The sequence below is a fragment of the Balaenoptera ricei genome, chromosome 1 (assembly GCF_028023285.1).
Source record: "Balaenoptera ricei isolate mBalRic1 chromosome 1, mBalRic1.hap2, whole genome shotgun sequence".
Taxonomy (NCBI): Eukaryota; Metazoa; Chordata; class Mammalia; order Artiodactyla; family Balaenopteridae; genus Balaenoptera; species Balaenoptera ricei.
In genome coordinates this window covers 80,318,653-80,331,587 of record NC_082639.1, presented here as the reverse complement: position 1 = coordinate 80,331,587, position 12,935 = coordinate 80,318,653, and the positions used below count along the sequence as shown (strand labels likewise).

The 12,935-nt window shown below is 36.9% G+C and overlaps 1 protein-coding gene across 1 annotated transcript in view; it reads left to right on the top strand.

The window, feature by feature from the left end:
- HFM1 (helicase for meiosis 1) overlaps window positions 1-12,239 on the top strand; it is a 150,074-nt gene extending 137,835 nt beyond the window's left edge. The window contains exons 35-39 of the mRNA XM_059900015.1: window positions 192-437; window positions 1,504-1,594; window positions 10,636-10,738; window positions 10,840-10,991; window positions 11,742-12,239. Coding sequence (XP_059755998.1) covers window positions 192-437; window positions 1,504-1,594; window positions 10,636-10,738; window positions 10,840-10,991; window positions 11,742-11,811 — 662 coding nt within the window. The 3' untranslated portion in view covers window positions 11,812-12,239. The remainder of the gene's footprint in view (window positions 1-191; window positions 438-1,503; window positions 1,595-10,635; window positions 10,739-10,839; window positions 10,992-11,741) is intronic.
- The last annotated feature ends 696 nt before the right edge of the window (window positions 12,240-12,935 follow it).

The following is a 12,935-nucleotide window of genomic DNA, read 5'->3' as shown; positions in this document are numbered from 1 at the left end:
TTTAGTGCGGCAATCAATCACTACATGTAATACAGTAAACAGAATTGTTGAACACAATACTCAGCAATGCTTTAGAACACTACTCCTCAAGACCTCTGTTTAGTAGTTGAAAGATATGTTTGACATGTCAATAGATAATGATGCTTAAGGTTTAAAAAGTGCCTATACTCATTTATACATACACATGACAGATTTTTCTAGATGGACCTATTCTACAACTTCAAATGAGAAAGCACCTCAAACAATGCTGTTCAACAGAAATCTTAATGCATCTGAAAACCAGAATTTGACAGATGCGGTTAAAAGTAATTCTTCATTTTCAGAAGTTTTGAATGTGAACTTTGAATTGGGAAATGAAGTTTGGGATGATTTTGATGATGAAAGCTTAATAGAAGTTACTAGCTTTTCAGCTGATACTGAGAAGACAAAAACATCAGGTAAATAGCATGAAATATATTTCATTTGTATGTATGTATTTTGTATATATGTGTGTATTGTATTTGAAATATATGTTAGAATGAAATAATTTCATGAGAAATTATTTGAATATTTTTCAGTTAAGCTTTTGGGACTAATTTTCTTTGTCTTTTTTGTGTGCTTGCTTAATTAGTTTCAGTTTGTTAAGATTATAATTTTTAGCAAAAGTAAAATTTGACCCTCCCACAAATAACATTTCCTATCCCTAAGGACAGAGGTCAAGGTTATTCCATGTTGACGATATAGCAAATGAGCTTTTTCTATTCTATTGCTCCTTATCTTGTTAAAGGCTTTATTCAAATTCAGATTGTTTATCGAATTTTTCCTCATAAAACAGACTATCCTGCTTTCCATATTAAGATCTCACGTAGTCTGGTAATGTTTGTGAAAAACAAAAATGTTCCAATTTAAAAAATACTCTTTTTTCACATGCTAGCAAAGAACATAAAAAGATAACTTTTATTTCTAGTAGAAATATTGACTTTTCAGGTATAAATAAATAAATAAACAGGAAAAGATTAGTCTCTCTTGTATTAGATATTGTGTTTAAATCATATACAATCCAAAAATAATGGGACTAGGCCTTTGAGTTACTGGTGAATTCACTTTATTTCACCAAAATAGAGAAGTGAAAATCTTGGTAAGTATAAGACAAGATAGGAAGATGGAGATACTCTTTCCCAGGATGGCTGACAGATGGAAATCAGTCCCTTGCAGACCATTGAAAATATTGAATGAACTTTGACTTGATCACTTACATGGCTTAAAAATAAATAAATAAATAAATAAATGATAGTGGTTGGGGACCTTTTAATATAGTGACTAATAAGCTAACCTATGTGTTTTGTAGTTTTACTCTCTTAGCTTTGCTCCTTTGTTTTGTCTATGCACATTAAATTTGATTATTGAGAAGAATTTTTCATTCTCTCCTTAACCAGATCATATCTGTTTGGAGAGATATTGTACTCTAGAATAGAATACAGATATTCTATTCGATTTATTTCAAAATGTTATCTCTTTACCTAGGATTTGGAAACACTTTGAGTTCAAGAACCAGGGAAAGTAAGCTACCCTTCCAAGAATCAGAAAGCAAATTCCAAAGAGAAATGTCAAACAGGCAAGTTTTAGAACTTTATTTTCAAATACTTACAACTTTATATCCTTCTGACATGTAAGTGGAGATGGGGATCAAGTCATTAGATGTCAGAGAAGCAGTAGGGTATTAGCCAACTTAAAGCCTCTTAACCTTAGAGCTGTGTTTCTCAAAGTGCTGTTGTCAGACCACCCAAAACTCAAAATTACCCAGGGGTGCACGTTAAACATGCACATTCCTGGGCGCCATGCTAGACTTACTGAATCATGGTCTCTGGGGCTGGAGCTGAGGAATCTTCACTTTTTATAAGATGTGAAAACTGAATAGGAGTTTGACAGGTAGAAAAGAGGAGACTAAGGCATTCCAGGTAGAAGAGTACATGTAAAGGGATAAGGCTTGAAAAGGCATCCCATGCTCAAGGGTCAGTAAAGTGTGGTCTATGTAGCCATAGAATTAAGGCTGAGATTGCTGAGGTCTGTGAGAGACCATGAATGCCATATTTAGATACCTTTGCTGTATCCAGTAGGTCAGGGGTCACAAGCTCAAACTGCCTTTGGGACTTCACGGGCCAAGGTTAACTGTAGAGTATCCCATCTAAAGGGAATAACCACTACTCAGCTCCAACCAGTTGTTGCTGTACAGGAAATCTGAGTCTAGTGTTGTCAAATATCCTGATTTTTCAAAAAACCTAAGATCTAAAATTTATGTGACATCTCCTGACTTTAAAAATTGTTTTTAACATCTTTATTGGAGTATAATTGCTTTACAATGGTGTGTTAGTTTCTGCTTTATAACAAAGTGAATCAGTTATACATATACATATGTCCCCATATCTCTTCCCTCTTGCATCTCCGTCCCTCCCACCCTCCCCATCCCACCCCTCTAGGTGGTCACAAAGCACCGAGCTGATCTCCCTGTGCTATCCGGCTGCTTCCCACTACCTATCTATTTTACGTTTGGTAGTGTATATATGTCCATGCCACTCTCTCACTTTGTCCCAGCTTACCCTTCCCCCTCCCCATATCCTCAAGTCCATTCTCTAGTAGGTCTGCACCTTTATTCCTATCTTGCCCCTAGATTCTTCATGACCTTTTTTTTTTTTTTAGATTCCATATATATGTGTTAGCATACTGTATTTGTTTTTCTCTTTCTGACTTACTTCACTCTGTATGACAGACTCTAACTCCATCCACCTCACTACAAATAACTCAATTTCGTTTCTTTTTACGGCTGAGTAATATTCCATTGTATATATGTGCCACATCTTTTAATCCATTCATCTATTGATGGACACTTCGGTTGCTTCCATGTCCTGGCTACTGTAAATAGAGCTGCAATGAACATTTTGGTACATGACTCTTTTTGAATTACGGTTTTCTCAGGGTATATGCCCAGTAGTGGGACTGCTGAGTTGTATGGTAGTTCTATGTTTAGTTTTTTAAGGAACGTCCATACTGCTCTCCATAGTAGCTGTATCAATTTACATTCCCACCAACAGTGCAAGAGGGTTCCCTTTTCTCCACACCCTGTCCAGCATTTATTGTTTGTAGATTTTTTTATGATGGCCATTCTGACTGGCGTGAGATGATATCTCATTGTAGTTTTGATTTGCATTTCTCTAATGATTAATGATGTTGAGCATTCTTTCATGTGTCTATTGGCAATCTGTATATCTTCTTTGGAGAAATGTCTATTTAGGTCTTCTGCACATTTTTGGATTGGGTTGTTTGTTTTTTTAATGTTGAGCTGCATGAGCTGCTTGTAAATGTTAGAGATTTATCCTTTGTCAGTTGCTCCATTTGCAAGTACTTCTCCCATTCTGAGGGTTGTCTTTTCATCTTGTTTATGGTTTCCTTTGCTGTACAAAAGCTTTTAAGTTTCATTAGGTCCCATTTGTTTATTTTTGTTTTTATTTCCATTTCTCTAGGAGGTGGGTCAAAAAGGATCTTGCTGTGATTTACGTCATAGAGTGTTCTGCCTATGTTTTCCTCTAAGATGTTGATGGTGTCTGGCCTTACATTTAGGTCTTTAATCCATTTTGAGTTTATTTTTGTGTATGGTGTTAGGAAGTGTTCTAATTTCATTCTTTTATATGTAGCTGTCCAGTTTTCCCAGCACCACTTATTGAAGAGGCTGTCTTTTCTCCACTGTATATTCTTGCCTCCTTTATCAAAGATAAGGTGACCATATGTGCGTGGGTTTATGTCTGGGCTTTCTATCCTGTTCCATTGATCTATATTTCTGTTTCTGTGCCAGTACCATACTGTCCTGATTACTGTAGCTTTGTAGTATAGTCTGAAGTCAGGGAACCTGATTCCTTTAGCTCCGTTTTCCTGTCTCAAGATTGCTTTGGCTATTTGGGGTCTTTTGTGTTTCCACACAAATTGTGAAATTTTTTGTTCTAGTTCTGTGAAAAATGCCAGTTGTAGTTTGATAAGGATTGCATTGAATCTGTAGATTGCTTTGGGTAGTAGAGTCATTTTCACAATGTTGATTCTTCCAATCCAAGAACATGGTGTAGCTCTCCATCTATTTGTATCATCTTTAATTTCTTTCACCAGTGTCTTATAGTTTTCTGCATACAGGTCTTTTGTCTCCTTAGGTAGGTTTATTCCTAGGTATTTTATTCTTTTTGTTGCAGTGGTAAATGGGAGTGTTTCCTTAATTTCTCTTTCAGATTTTTCATCATTAATGAATAGGAATGCAAGAGATTTCTGTGCATTAATTTTGTATCCTGCTACTTTACCAAATTCATTGATTAGCTCCAGTAATTTTCTGGTAGCATCTTTAGGATTCTCTATGTTTAGTATCATGTCATCTGCAAACAGTGACAGCTTTACTTCTTCTTTTCCGATTAGGATTCCTTTTATTTCTTTTTCTTCTCTGATTGCTGTGGCTAAAACTTCCAAAACTATGTTGAATAATAGTGGTGAGAATGAGCAACCCTGTCTTGTTACTGCTCTTAGTGGAAATGGTTTCAGTTTTTCACCATTGAGGATGATGTTGGCTGTGGGTTTGTCATATATAGCCTTTATTATGTGTAGGTAAGTTCCCTCTATGCCTACTTTCTTGAGGGTTTTTATCATAAATGGGTGTTGAATTTTGTCGAAAGCTTTCTCTGCATCTATTGAGATGATCATATAGTTTTTATGCTTCAATATGTTAATATGGTGTATCACGTTGATTGATTTGCATATATTGAAGAATCTTTGCATTCCTGGGATAAACCCCACTTGATCATAGTGTATTATCCTTTCAATGTGCTGTTGGATTCTGTTTGCTAGTATTTTGTTGAGGAGTTTTGCATCTATGTTCATCAGTGATATTGGCCTGTAGTTTTCTTTCTTTGTGACATCTTCATCTGGTTTTGGTATCAGAGTGATAGTGGCCTCGTAGAATGAGTTTGGAAGTGTTCCTCCCTCTGCTATATTTTGGAAGAGTTTGAGAAGGATAGGTGTTAGCTCTTCTTTAAATGTTGGATAGAATTCTCCTGTGAAGCCATCTGGTCATGGGCTTTTGTTTGTTGGAAGATTTTTAATCACAGTTTCAATTTCATTACTTGTGATTGGTCTGTTCATATTTTCTATTTCTTCCTGGTTCAGTCTCGGAAGGTTGTGCATTTCTAAGAATTTGTCCATTTCTTCCAGGTTGTCTATTTTACTGGTATACAGTTGCTTGTAGTAATCTCTCATGATCCTTTGTATTTCTGCATTGTCAGTTGTTACTTCTCCTTTTTCTTTTCTAATTCTGTTGATTTGAGTCTTCTCCCTTTTTTTCTTGATAAGTCTGGCTAATGGTTTATCATTTTTGTTTATCTTCTTAAAGAACCAGCTTTTAGTTTTATTGATCTTTGCTATCATTTCCTTCATTTCTTTTTCATTTATTTCTGATCTGATCTTTATGATTTCTTTCTTCTGCTAACTTTGGGGTTTTTTTCTCTAATTGCTTTAGGTGTAAGGTTAGGTTTTTTATTTGAGATGTTTCTTGTTTCTTAAGGTATGGTTGTATTGCTATAAACTTCCCTCTTAGAACTGCTTTTGCTGCATCCCATAGGTTTTGGGTCGTCGTGTTTTCATTGTCATTTCTTTCTAGGTATTTTTTGATTTCCTCTTTGATTTCTTCAGTGATCTCTTCGTTATTAAGTAGTGTGTTGTTTAGCCTCCATGTGTTTGTATTTTTTACCGATTTTTACCTGTAATTGATATCTAGTCTCATAGCTTTGTGGTCGGAAAAGATACTTCATAAGATTTCAATTATCTTAACTTTACCAAGGCTTGATTTGTGACCCAAGATATGATCTATCGTGGAGAATGTTCCATGAGCACTTGAGAAGAATGTGTATTCTATTGTTTTTGGATGGAATGTCCTATAAATATCAATTTAGTCCATCCTGTTTAATGTATCATTTAAAGCTTGTGTTTCCTTATTTATTTTCATTTTGGATGATCTGTCCATTGGTGAAAGTGAGGTGTTAAAGTCCCCTACTATGATTGTGTTACTGTCGATTTCCCCTTTTATGGCTGTTAGCATTTGCCTTATGTATTGAGGTGCTCCTATGTTGGGTGCATAAACATTTACAATTGTTATATCTTCTTCTTGGATTGATCCCTTGATCATTATGTAGTGTCCTTCCTTGTCTCTTGTAACATTCTTTATTTTAAAGTCTATTTTATTTGATATGAGTTTTGCTACTCCAGCTTTCTTTTCACTTCCATTTGCATGGAATATCTTTTTCCATCCCCTCACTTTCAGTCTGTATGTGTCCCTAGGTCTGAAGTGGGTCTCTTGTAGACAGCATATATATGGGTCTTGTTTTTGTATCCATTCAGCCAATCTATGTCTTTTGGTTGGAGCATTTAATCCTTTACAGTTAAGGTAATTATCGATATGTATGTTCCTATTACCATTTTCTTAATTGGTTTGGGTTTATTATTGTAGGTCTTTTCCTTCTCTTTTGTTTCCTGCTTGGAGAAGTTCCTTTAGCATTTGTTGTAGAGCTGCTTTGGTGGTGCTGAATTCTCTTAGCTTTTGCTTGTCTCTAAAGCTTTTGATTTCTCCATCAAATCTGAATGAGATCCTTGCTGGGTAGAGTAATCTTGGTTGTAGGTTTTTCTCCTTTATCACTTTAAATATGTCCTGCCACTCCCTTCTGGCTTGCAGAGTTTCTGCTGAAAGATCAGTTGTTAACCTTATGGGGATTCCCTTATGTGTTATTTGTTGTTTTTTGTTGTGATTCGTTGTCTATTCAGGTATTCCACAGATGCAGGGTACATGAAGTTGATTGTGGAGATTTAATCCGCTCCTCCTGAGGCTGCTGGGAGAGATTTCCCTTTCTCTTTGTTCGCACAGCTCCTGGGGTTCAGCTTTGGATTTGGACCCGCCTCTGCGTGTAGTTTCCCTGAGGGTGACTGTTCTTGGCTCAGACAGGACAGGGTTAAAGGAGCAGCTGTTTCAGGGGCTCTGGCTCACTCAGGCCGCGGGGAGGGAAGGGTACGGATGCGGGGCGAGCCTGTGGTGGCAGAGGCCGGTGTGACGTTGCACCAGCCTGAGGCACGCCGTGTGTTATCCCAGGGAAGTTGTCCCTGGATCACAGGAACCTGGCAGTGGCAGGCTGCACAGGCTCACGGGACGGGAGGTGTGGAGAGTGACCTGTGCTCGCACACAGGCTTCTTGGTGGCGCAGCAGCAGCCTTAGGGTCTCATGCCCGTCTCTGGGGTCTGCGCTGATAGCCGCGGCTCGTGCCCGTCTCTGGAGCTCGTTTAGGCGGCGCTCTGAATCCCCTCTCCTCACGCACCAGGAAACAAAAGAGGCAAGAAAAAGTCTCTTGCCTCTTTGGCAGTTCCAGGCCTTTTCCCGGACTCCCTCCCGGCCAGCTGTGGCGCACTAGCCCCCTTCAGGCTGTGTTCACGCCGCCAACCCCAGTCCTCTCCCTGCAATCTGACCTCCGAAGCCCAAACCTCAGCTCCCAGCCCCCACCCGTCCCGGTGGGTGAGCAGACGAGCCTCTCGGGCTGGTGAGTGCTGGTCGGCACCGATCCTCTGTGCAGGAATCTCTCCACTTTGCCCTCCGCACCCCTGTGGCTGCACTCTCTTCCGTGGCTCCGAAGCTTCCCCCCTCCAGCACCCGCAGTCTCCGCCCGCGAAGGGGCTCCTAGTGTGTGGAGACCTTTCCTCCTTCACAGCTCCCTCCCACTGGTGCAGGTCCCATCCCTAGTCTTTTGTCTCTGTTTTTTCTTTTTTCTCTTGCCCCACCCAGGTACATGGGGAGTTTCTTGCCTTTTGGGAGGTCTGAGGTCTTCTGCCAGCATTCAGTAGGTGTTCTGTAGAAGTTGTTCCACATGTAGATGTATTTCTGATGTATTTGTGGGGAGGAAGGTGATCTCCGCGTCTTACTCTTCCACCATCTTCAAGCTGTCCTGACTTTTAAATTTTGACAACTAATTTTTTTAAATGTGATATGGTCTGCAGCACCCTCTCTCCAAAAAATAATAATAATGCTTGTAGACCATATGTAGCCTAGAGGCCTCTAGTTTTTGATCTCCATAGTATGCAGTGAGGGCCCATCCAAAATATTTAAGCACAGTTTATATAATTTAATCAGAAAAAATCATTCTAGGAGTGATATCTAGAATGATTTGTAGAGGGTGGGACCAGCAGGGGCATGGTGGCTAATGAGAAAGGCAGGCTATGATGAGGGCTCAACTAGGGCAGAGGTGATAGAAACTGAGAGGTAGAATTGGATTTTTGAAATATTTCATAGATAACACAGATTAGATTTAGCAATTGCTAGAATATGGTAGTAAAGGAAGAGGGAAGAATAAATGGCAAGTGGGTAGATGGAGGTATTATCTGAGAATATAGAACATAGACGTTTGGGAAAAAAACAATAATTTTAGAAATGTTCAAGTTAAAGTATCTTTTTTAAAAATTTTATTTTTTATACAGCAAGTTCTTATTAGTTATCTGTTTTATACATATTAGTGTATATATGTCAATCCCAATCTCCCAATTCATCACACCACCACCACTGCCCATCCCCGCAACTTACAGTATCTTTGTAGAAATGTAAGATGCATTTGGATATTGGACCTGATTAGAACTCAAGGGAGGGAAATTATAGCCAGAGCCAAAACTTTCCTGCAGAGAAGAAACACTGATAACTTTTTATTCATGGTCCAATTTTCTACTTAAGGATTATTTATGTCTCCTGCTTTAAAAAAGTTTTAAATTTGTGGTGTCTTTTGATATTTTTGCTATTATTTAGTCATTTTACTGAACATTAGTATCAACATCACAGAATCATAGATTTCAGAGAATTCCAGAGTTGAAGGGGGCTTAACTTAAATGTCATTTAGTCTCCCCACCACTGTATCCTTGAATAACCATCCAACATCACTGGCAAGTAATCATGCTGTTTCTACCAAGACAACTCCAGTGTCCAGGAGCTTATTCACTCTTCAATGCTTCTTCCATGTTTGGATCTCTCAGATCACTCAATAGCTTTTAAAAATATTTGCCTAAAATTTGTCTTTTTATCATTTCCATTCATTGCTTCTAACTCTGAGTCATACGGAATAAACAGATTAGAAACATCGAAGTGGAACAAAGCTGGGGGTATAGAGAAAATAGGCAAATCACAAGTAGGAAGATAACAAGGCATATGAACAGTTTTGTGCACCACACTTTTAGAAAGCTACAAATAATTTTGGGAGAGTTTAGAAGTGACCAACAGGGGGCTTCCCTGGTGGCGCAGTGGTTGAGAATCTGCCTGCTAATGCAGGAGACACGGGTTCGAGCCCTGGTCTGGGAAGATCCCACATGCCATGGAGTGGCTGGGCCCATGAGCCACAACTACTGAGCCTGCGCATCTGGAGCCTGTGCCCCGCAACGGGAGGGGCCGCGATAGTGAAAGGCCCGCGCACCGCGATGAAGAGCGGTCCCCGCACCGCGATGAAGAGTGGCCCCCGCTTGCCGCAACTGGAGAAAGCCCTCGCACGAACCGAAGACCCAACACAGCCAAAAATAAATAAATAAATAAATAAAGTAGCTATAAAACGCAGCTAAAAAAAAAAAAAAAGAAGTGACCAACAGAAGATAAATGGGTTTAAAAAGGAATCCTATCAAGAAACCTGTGAGAAACCGGTGCCAGAAATTGCTGCTAGGAAGAAGGCCTGTGGGATCTGAGGGTCTGAGATGAAAAGGAAACACATGCTTTTCCTTTCATACCCTTTTTACTATTTTAATTCCTTGCCATTCATCAGAGATAAAGAGATTCAGTTCTTATCAATATATGTGATTCTTCCCTACCCATATCTACTGTTTATTGCTCCTTGTATGACTATCACATTTTAGCCTGTGTCAGCTTAAATTGTCTCCTCCTCATAGCGGCATCCATGACCACCTTTTTAAAGTGGGTTTGTGCCTCCACACTTTTATTTCCTATAATATTACTCATTTCATTTCTTTCATATCACTTCAGGATCTATAATTATATTTATTGTTTATTCATTTTCTGTCCCTCAATAGATGATAACCACCTGAGGATGTGTTTACTATTTCATACTTAGCTCCTAGTATAATGTCTGGCATACAGTAGTGAATAATAAATGTTTTTTAATGAATTAATTTAATACAAAAGACTAAAGGTGAATTCTAGTATACAGTTATACATGAACAGATAGGTAGAGATGTCTGTCTACAGTGAGACCAGAATAGGGAAAGGAGACTAAAAGTTAAACAAGTGGAATTTAGAAAAGATTTACAAACTGCTAGATGAGAGATGATTAAGCATAAGACAATTTTAATGAAAATTGTTGAATGATTATTTCTGTAGGCCTTTAAAAGTAGTATTCTTATTTTATTTGGACTGTATAAGTTGTTGCTTTGTCTAAAAGAAAGGAGATACACCAAGTTCTCCATGAGTCTAAGAAATGGAGCATCAATTTTGGGGTTGATAAATATGATAAACTCTAATCATATTTTCCAAAGAATCACTGTTGATCTAAATTAGAATGGTTTGTTTCTCTTATTTGCCATATTTTATAAATAATTCATTTTGATTTTTAGTTTTGTTTCATCACATGAGAAGCCAGATATTTATTTATCAAATTCTGCTATGTCCAAGTTTGCTGCATCCTCCATGACAAAATTACCTCAACAAGCTGGAAATGCAAGTATTATAAGAAGAAGCACTTCTTTGTTTTTCTTTTAAATACCACCTGAATAGTTAAACCTTCAATGATTGCTAATTTTTTTAACCTCAAAATATAGGTCCATTTACAAGAAATAAAACAAAGTCTGTCGCCAGAGATTGAAAAGCTGTGCTTTACTCACTCTGAAAAAATATCAAGCTCTTCAAATTTTGTTAAGAAAGTGGATTGCTTTACTAGAAACAGTGAACACAAAAAGGAGATTGATTTCAGGTAAGAACTCTAAAAATATTTTGAAACTACACTAGTAAAAACTTTTTACAAAGAAGTTCAGTATTCCTTTTCCCTTGTTTCATTTTAAAGATCAGAACCTAAATGTTTTATTTACTTAAAGACATTAAAATTTTAGACCACTGGTGAGCTAAGCTCCTTAAGATAATTCAAAATATCAAATATCTCAATTTTTGAGAACCCATATATTTGATGCTAGTAATTAAAACATTATATTATGTTAATAAACTTTTTTTTTACTGATTTGAATACACTATGTTGATAATATGAAGTGTAAGGTCACTTGAGAAATGAGATCGGCTAATTTTTTTAACATTCAAGTTGTATTTTAGCCACCAAGTTCTGTTAACAATTCTACAGATTCAAAGAGAAAGTCAGACTAAGTCTAATCAGTGCCCCGACTGCTGATCATTTTTATGGGTAACTCCAGCAGTTTCCCTCTCCTTGAATAGTCAAGGTTTATAGACCTGTTGACACTGATTAAATGGCATTACTTTCCAATATGTTTAAAGAAATATCTAAGATACTTGTCTCTACCTTTCACAGTTTATGAACTCTAATTTGCCCCAGACTTTCTACAAGGTTATGCACATTGAAGTTTGTTTAATAAATTAACCTCTCAGCAATCTTCAAGTTTATCCATTTTATATTTATTATTATATTATTTATTGTAAATTTAAAAATAAATTGTGTTACAAAAATAGTTATTTTTACGTTTGCTTTTTCCTCCAGTTGGTATCATCCTGATGATGAAGCTGATGAAATGAAGTCTCTTCTGGGAATATTTGATGGTATTTTCTAAAACAATCAGACAAAAATGCTTTTTATATTAATAAGACAAGGTATTAAAGACACCTAATTACAAAGCATGAGTTTTATTTTTAAAAAGTAGTTCATACTTGTTCAGATTTTTTTTCTCTTGGATTTGACTAGCTTTGTTGACTCTTCTGCAACAAAATATTTGGACTGATTTTTTTCCCCATCATGTTGTAACTTCATGTAAAGCACTTTTGCAGTGGCTTTGTTTCATAAGTTGATAATTGTTTCATTTAGAAATAATTATTGGTTATTAATTGGTTTTTGATGGGAACCAATTTTATATTTTCTTAACAAGAAGAAAGGTATTCTGTGAAAGCAAAATGATGGTAGGTCAGTGAATCTATTTACTCCATCGAATTTTCACCATTATTGTTTTGTTTTGCTAAAGATTTTTAAGAATCCAATGGCTGTCTGAACCTATTGTTATATCATTTCAAGCAAAAATAAATGAAACATTAATCAATATAGACTGTTTAACTTGTTCTTCAATGTGACAAATTCTAAAACTTTGTTATGTTGACTTTTACTATAGCAAAAGCTATTTTATGTTATTTTCCAGTGAGATATATCTCAAATTTCTTTACTGTTAAGTAGTATATAGGCACTGTAAGCAATGTTTGTTTTTTTATAGTTGGGTTTTGCTTTCTAATCCAGTCTGACCATCTTTGACTGTTTAGATCATTTACATTTGCTTTATTTTCCCATGAATCCATAAGTATGGGTTAATTGTATCATTTTTTCTTATTAGTTACTTATTTTATAATATTAGTGTATATATGTCAATACCAATCTCCCAATTTATCCCATTACCGCCACCATCCACCTCCCACTTTCCCCCATTGGTGTCCACATGTTTGTTCTCTACATCTGTGTCTCTATTTCTGCCTTGCAAACTGGTTCATCTGTACCATTTTTCTAGATTCCACATATATGCATTAATATACGATATTTGTTTTTCTCTTTCTGACTTGCTTCACTCTGTATGACAGTCTCTAGGTCCATCCACGTCTCTACAAATGACCCAATTTCATTCGTTTTTATGGCTGCGTAATATTCCATTGTATATATGTACCACATCTTCTTTATCCATTTGTCTGTCAATGAGCA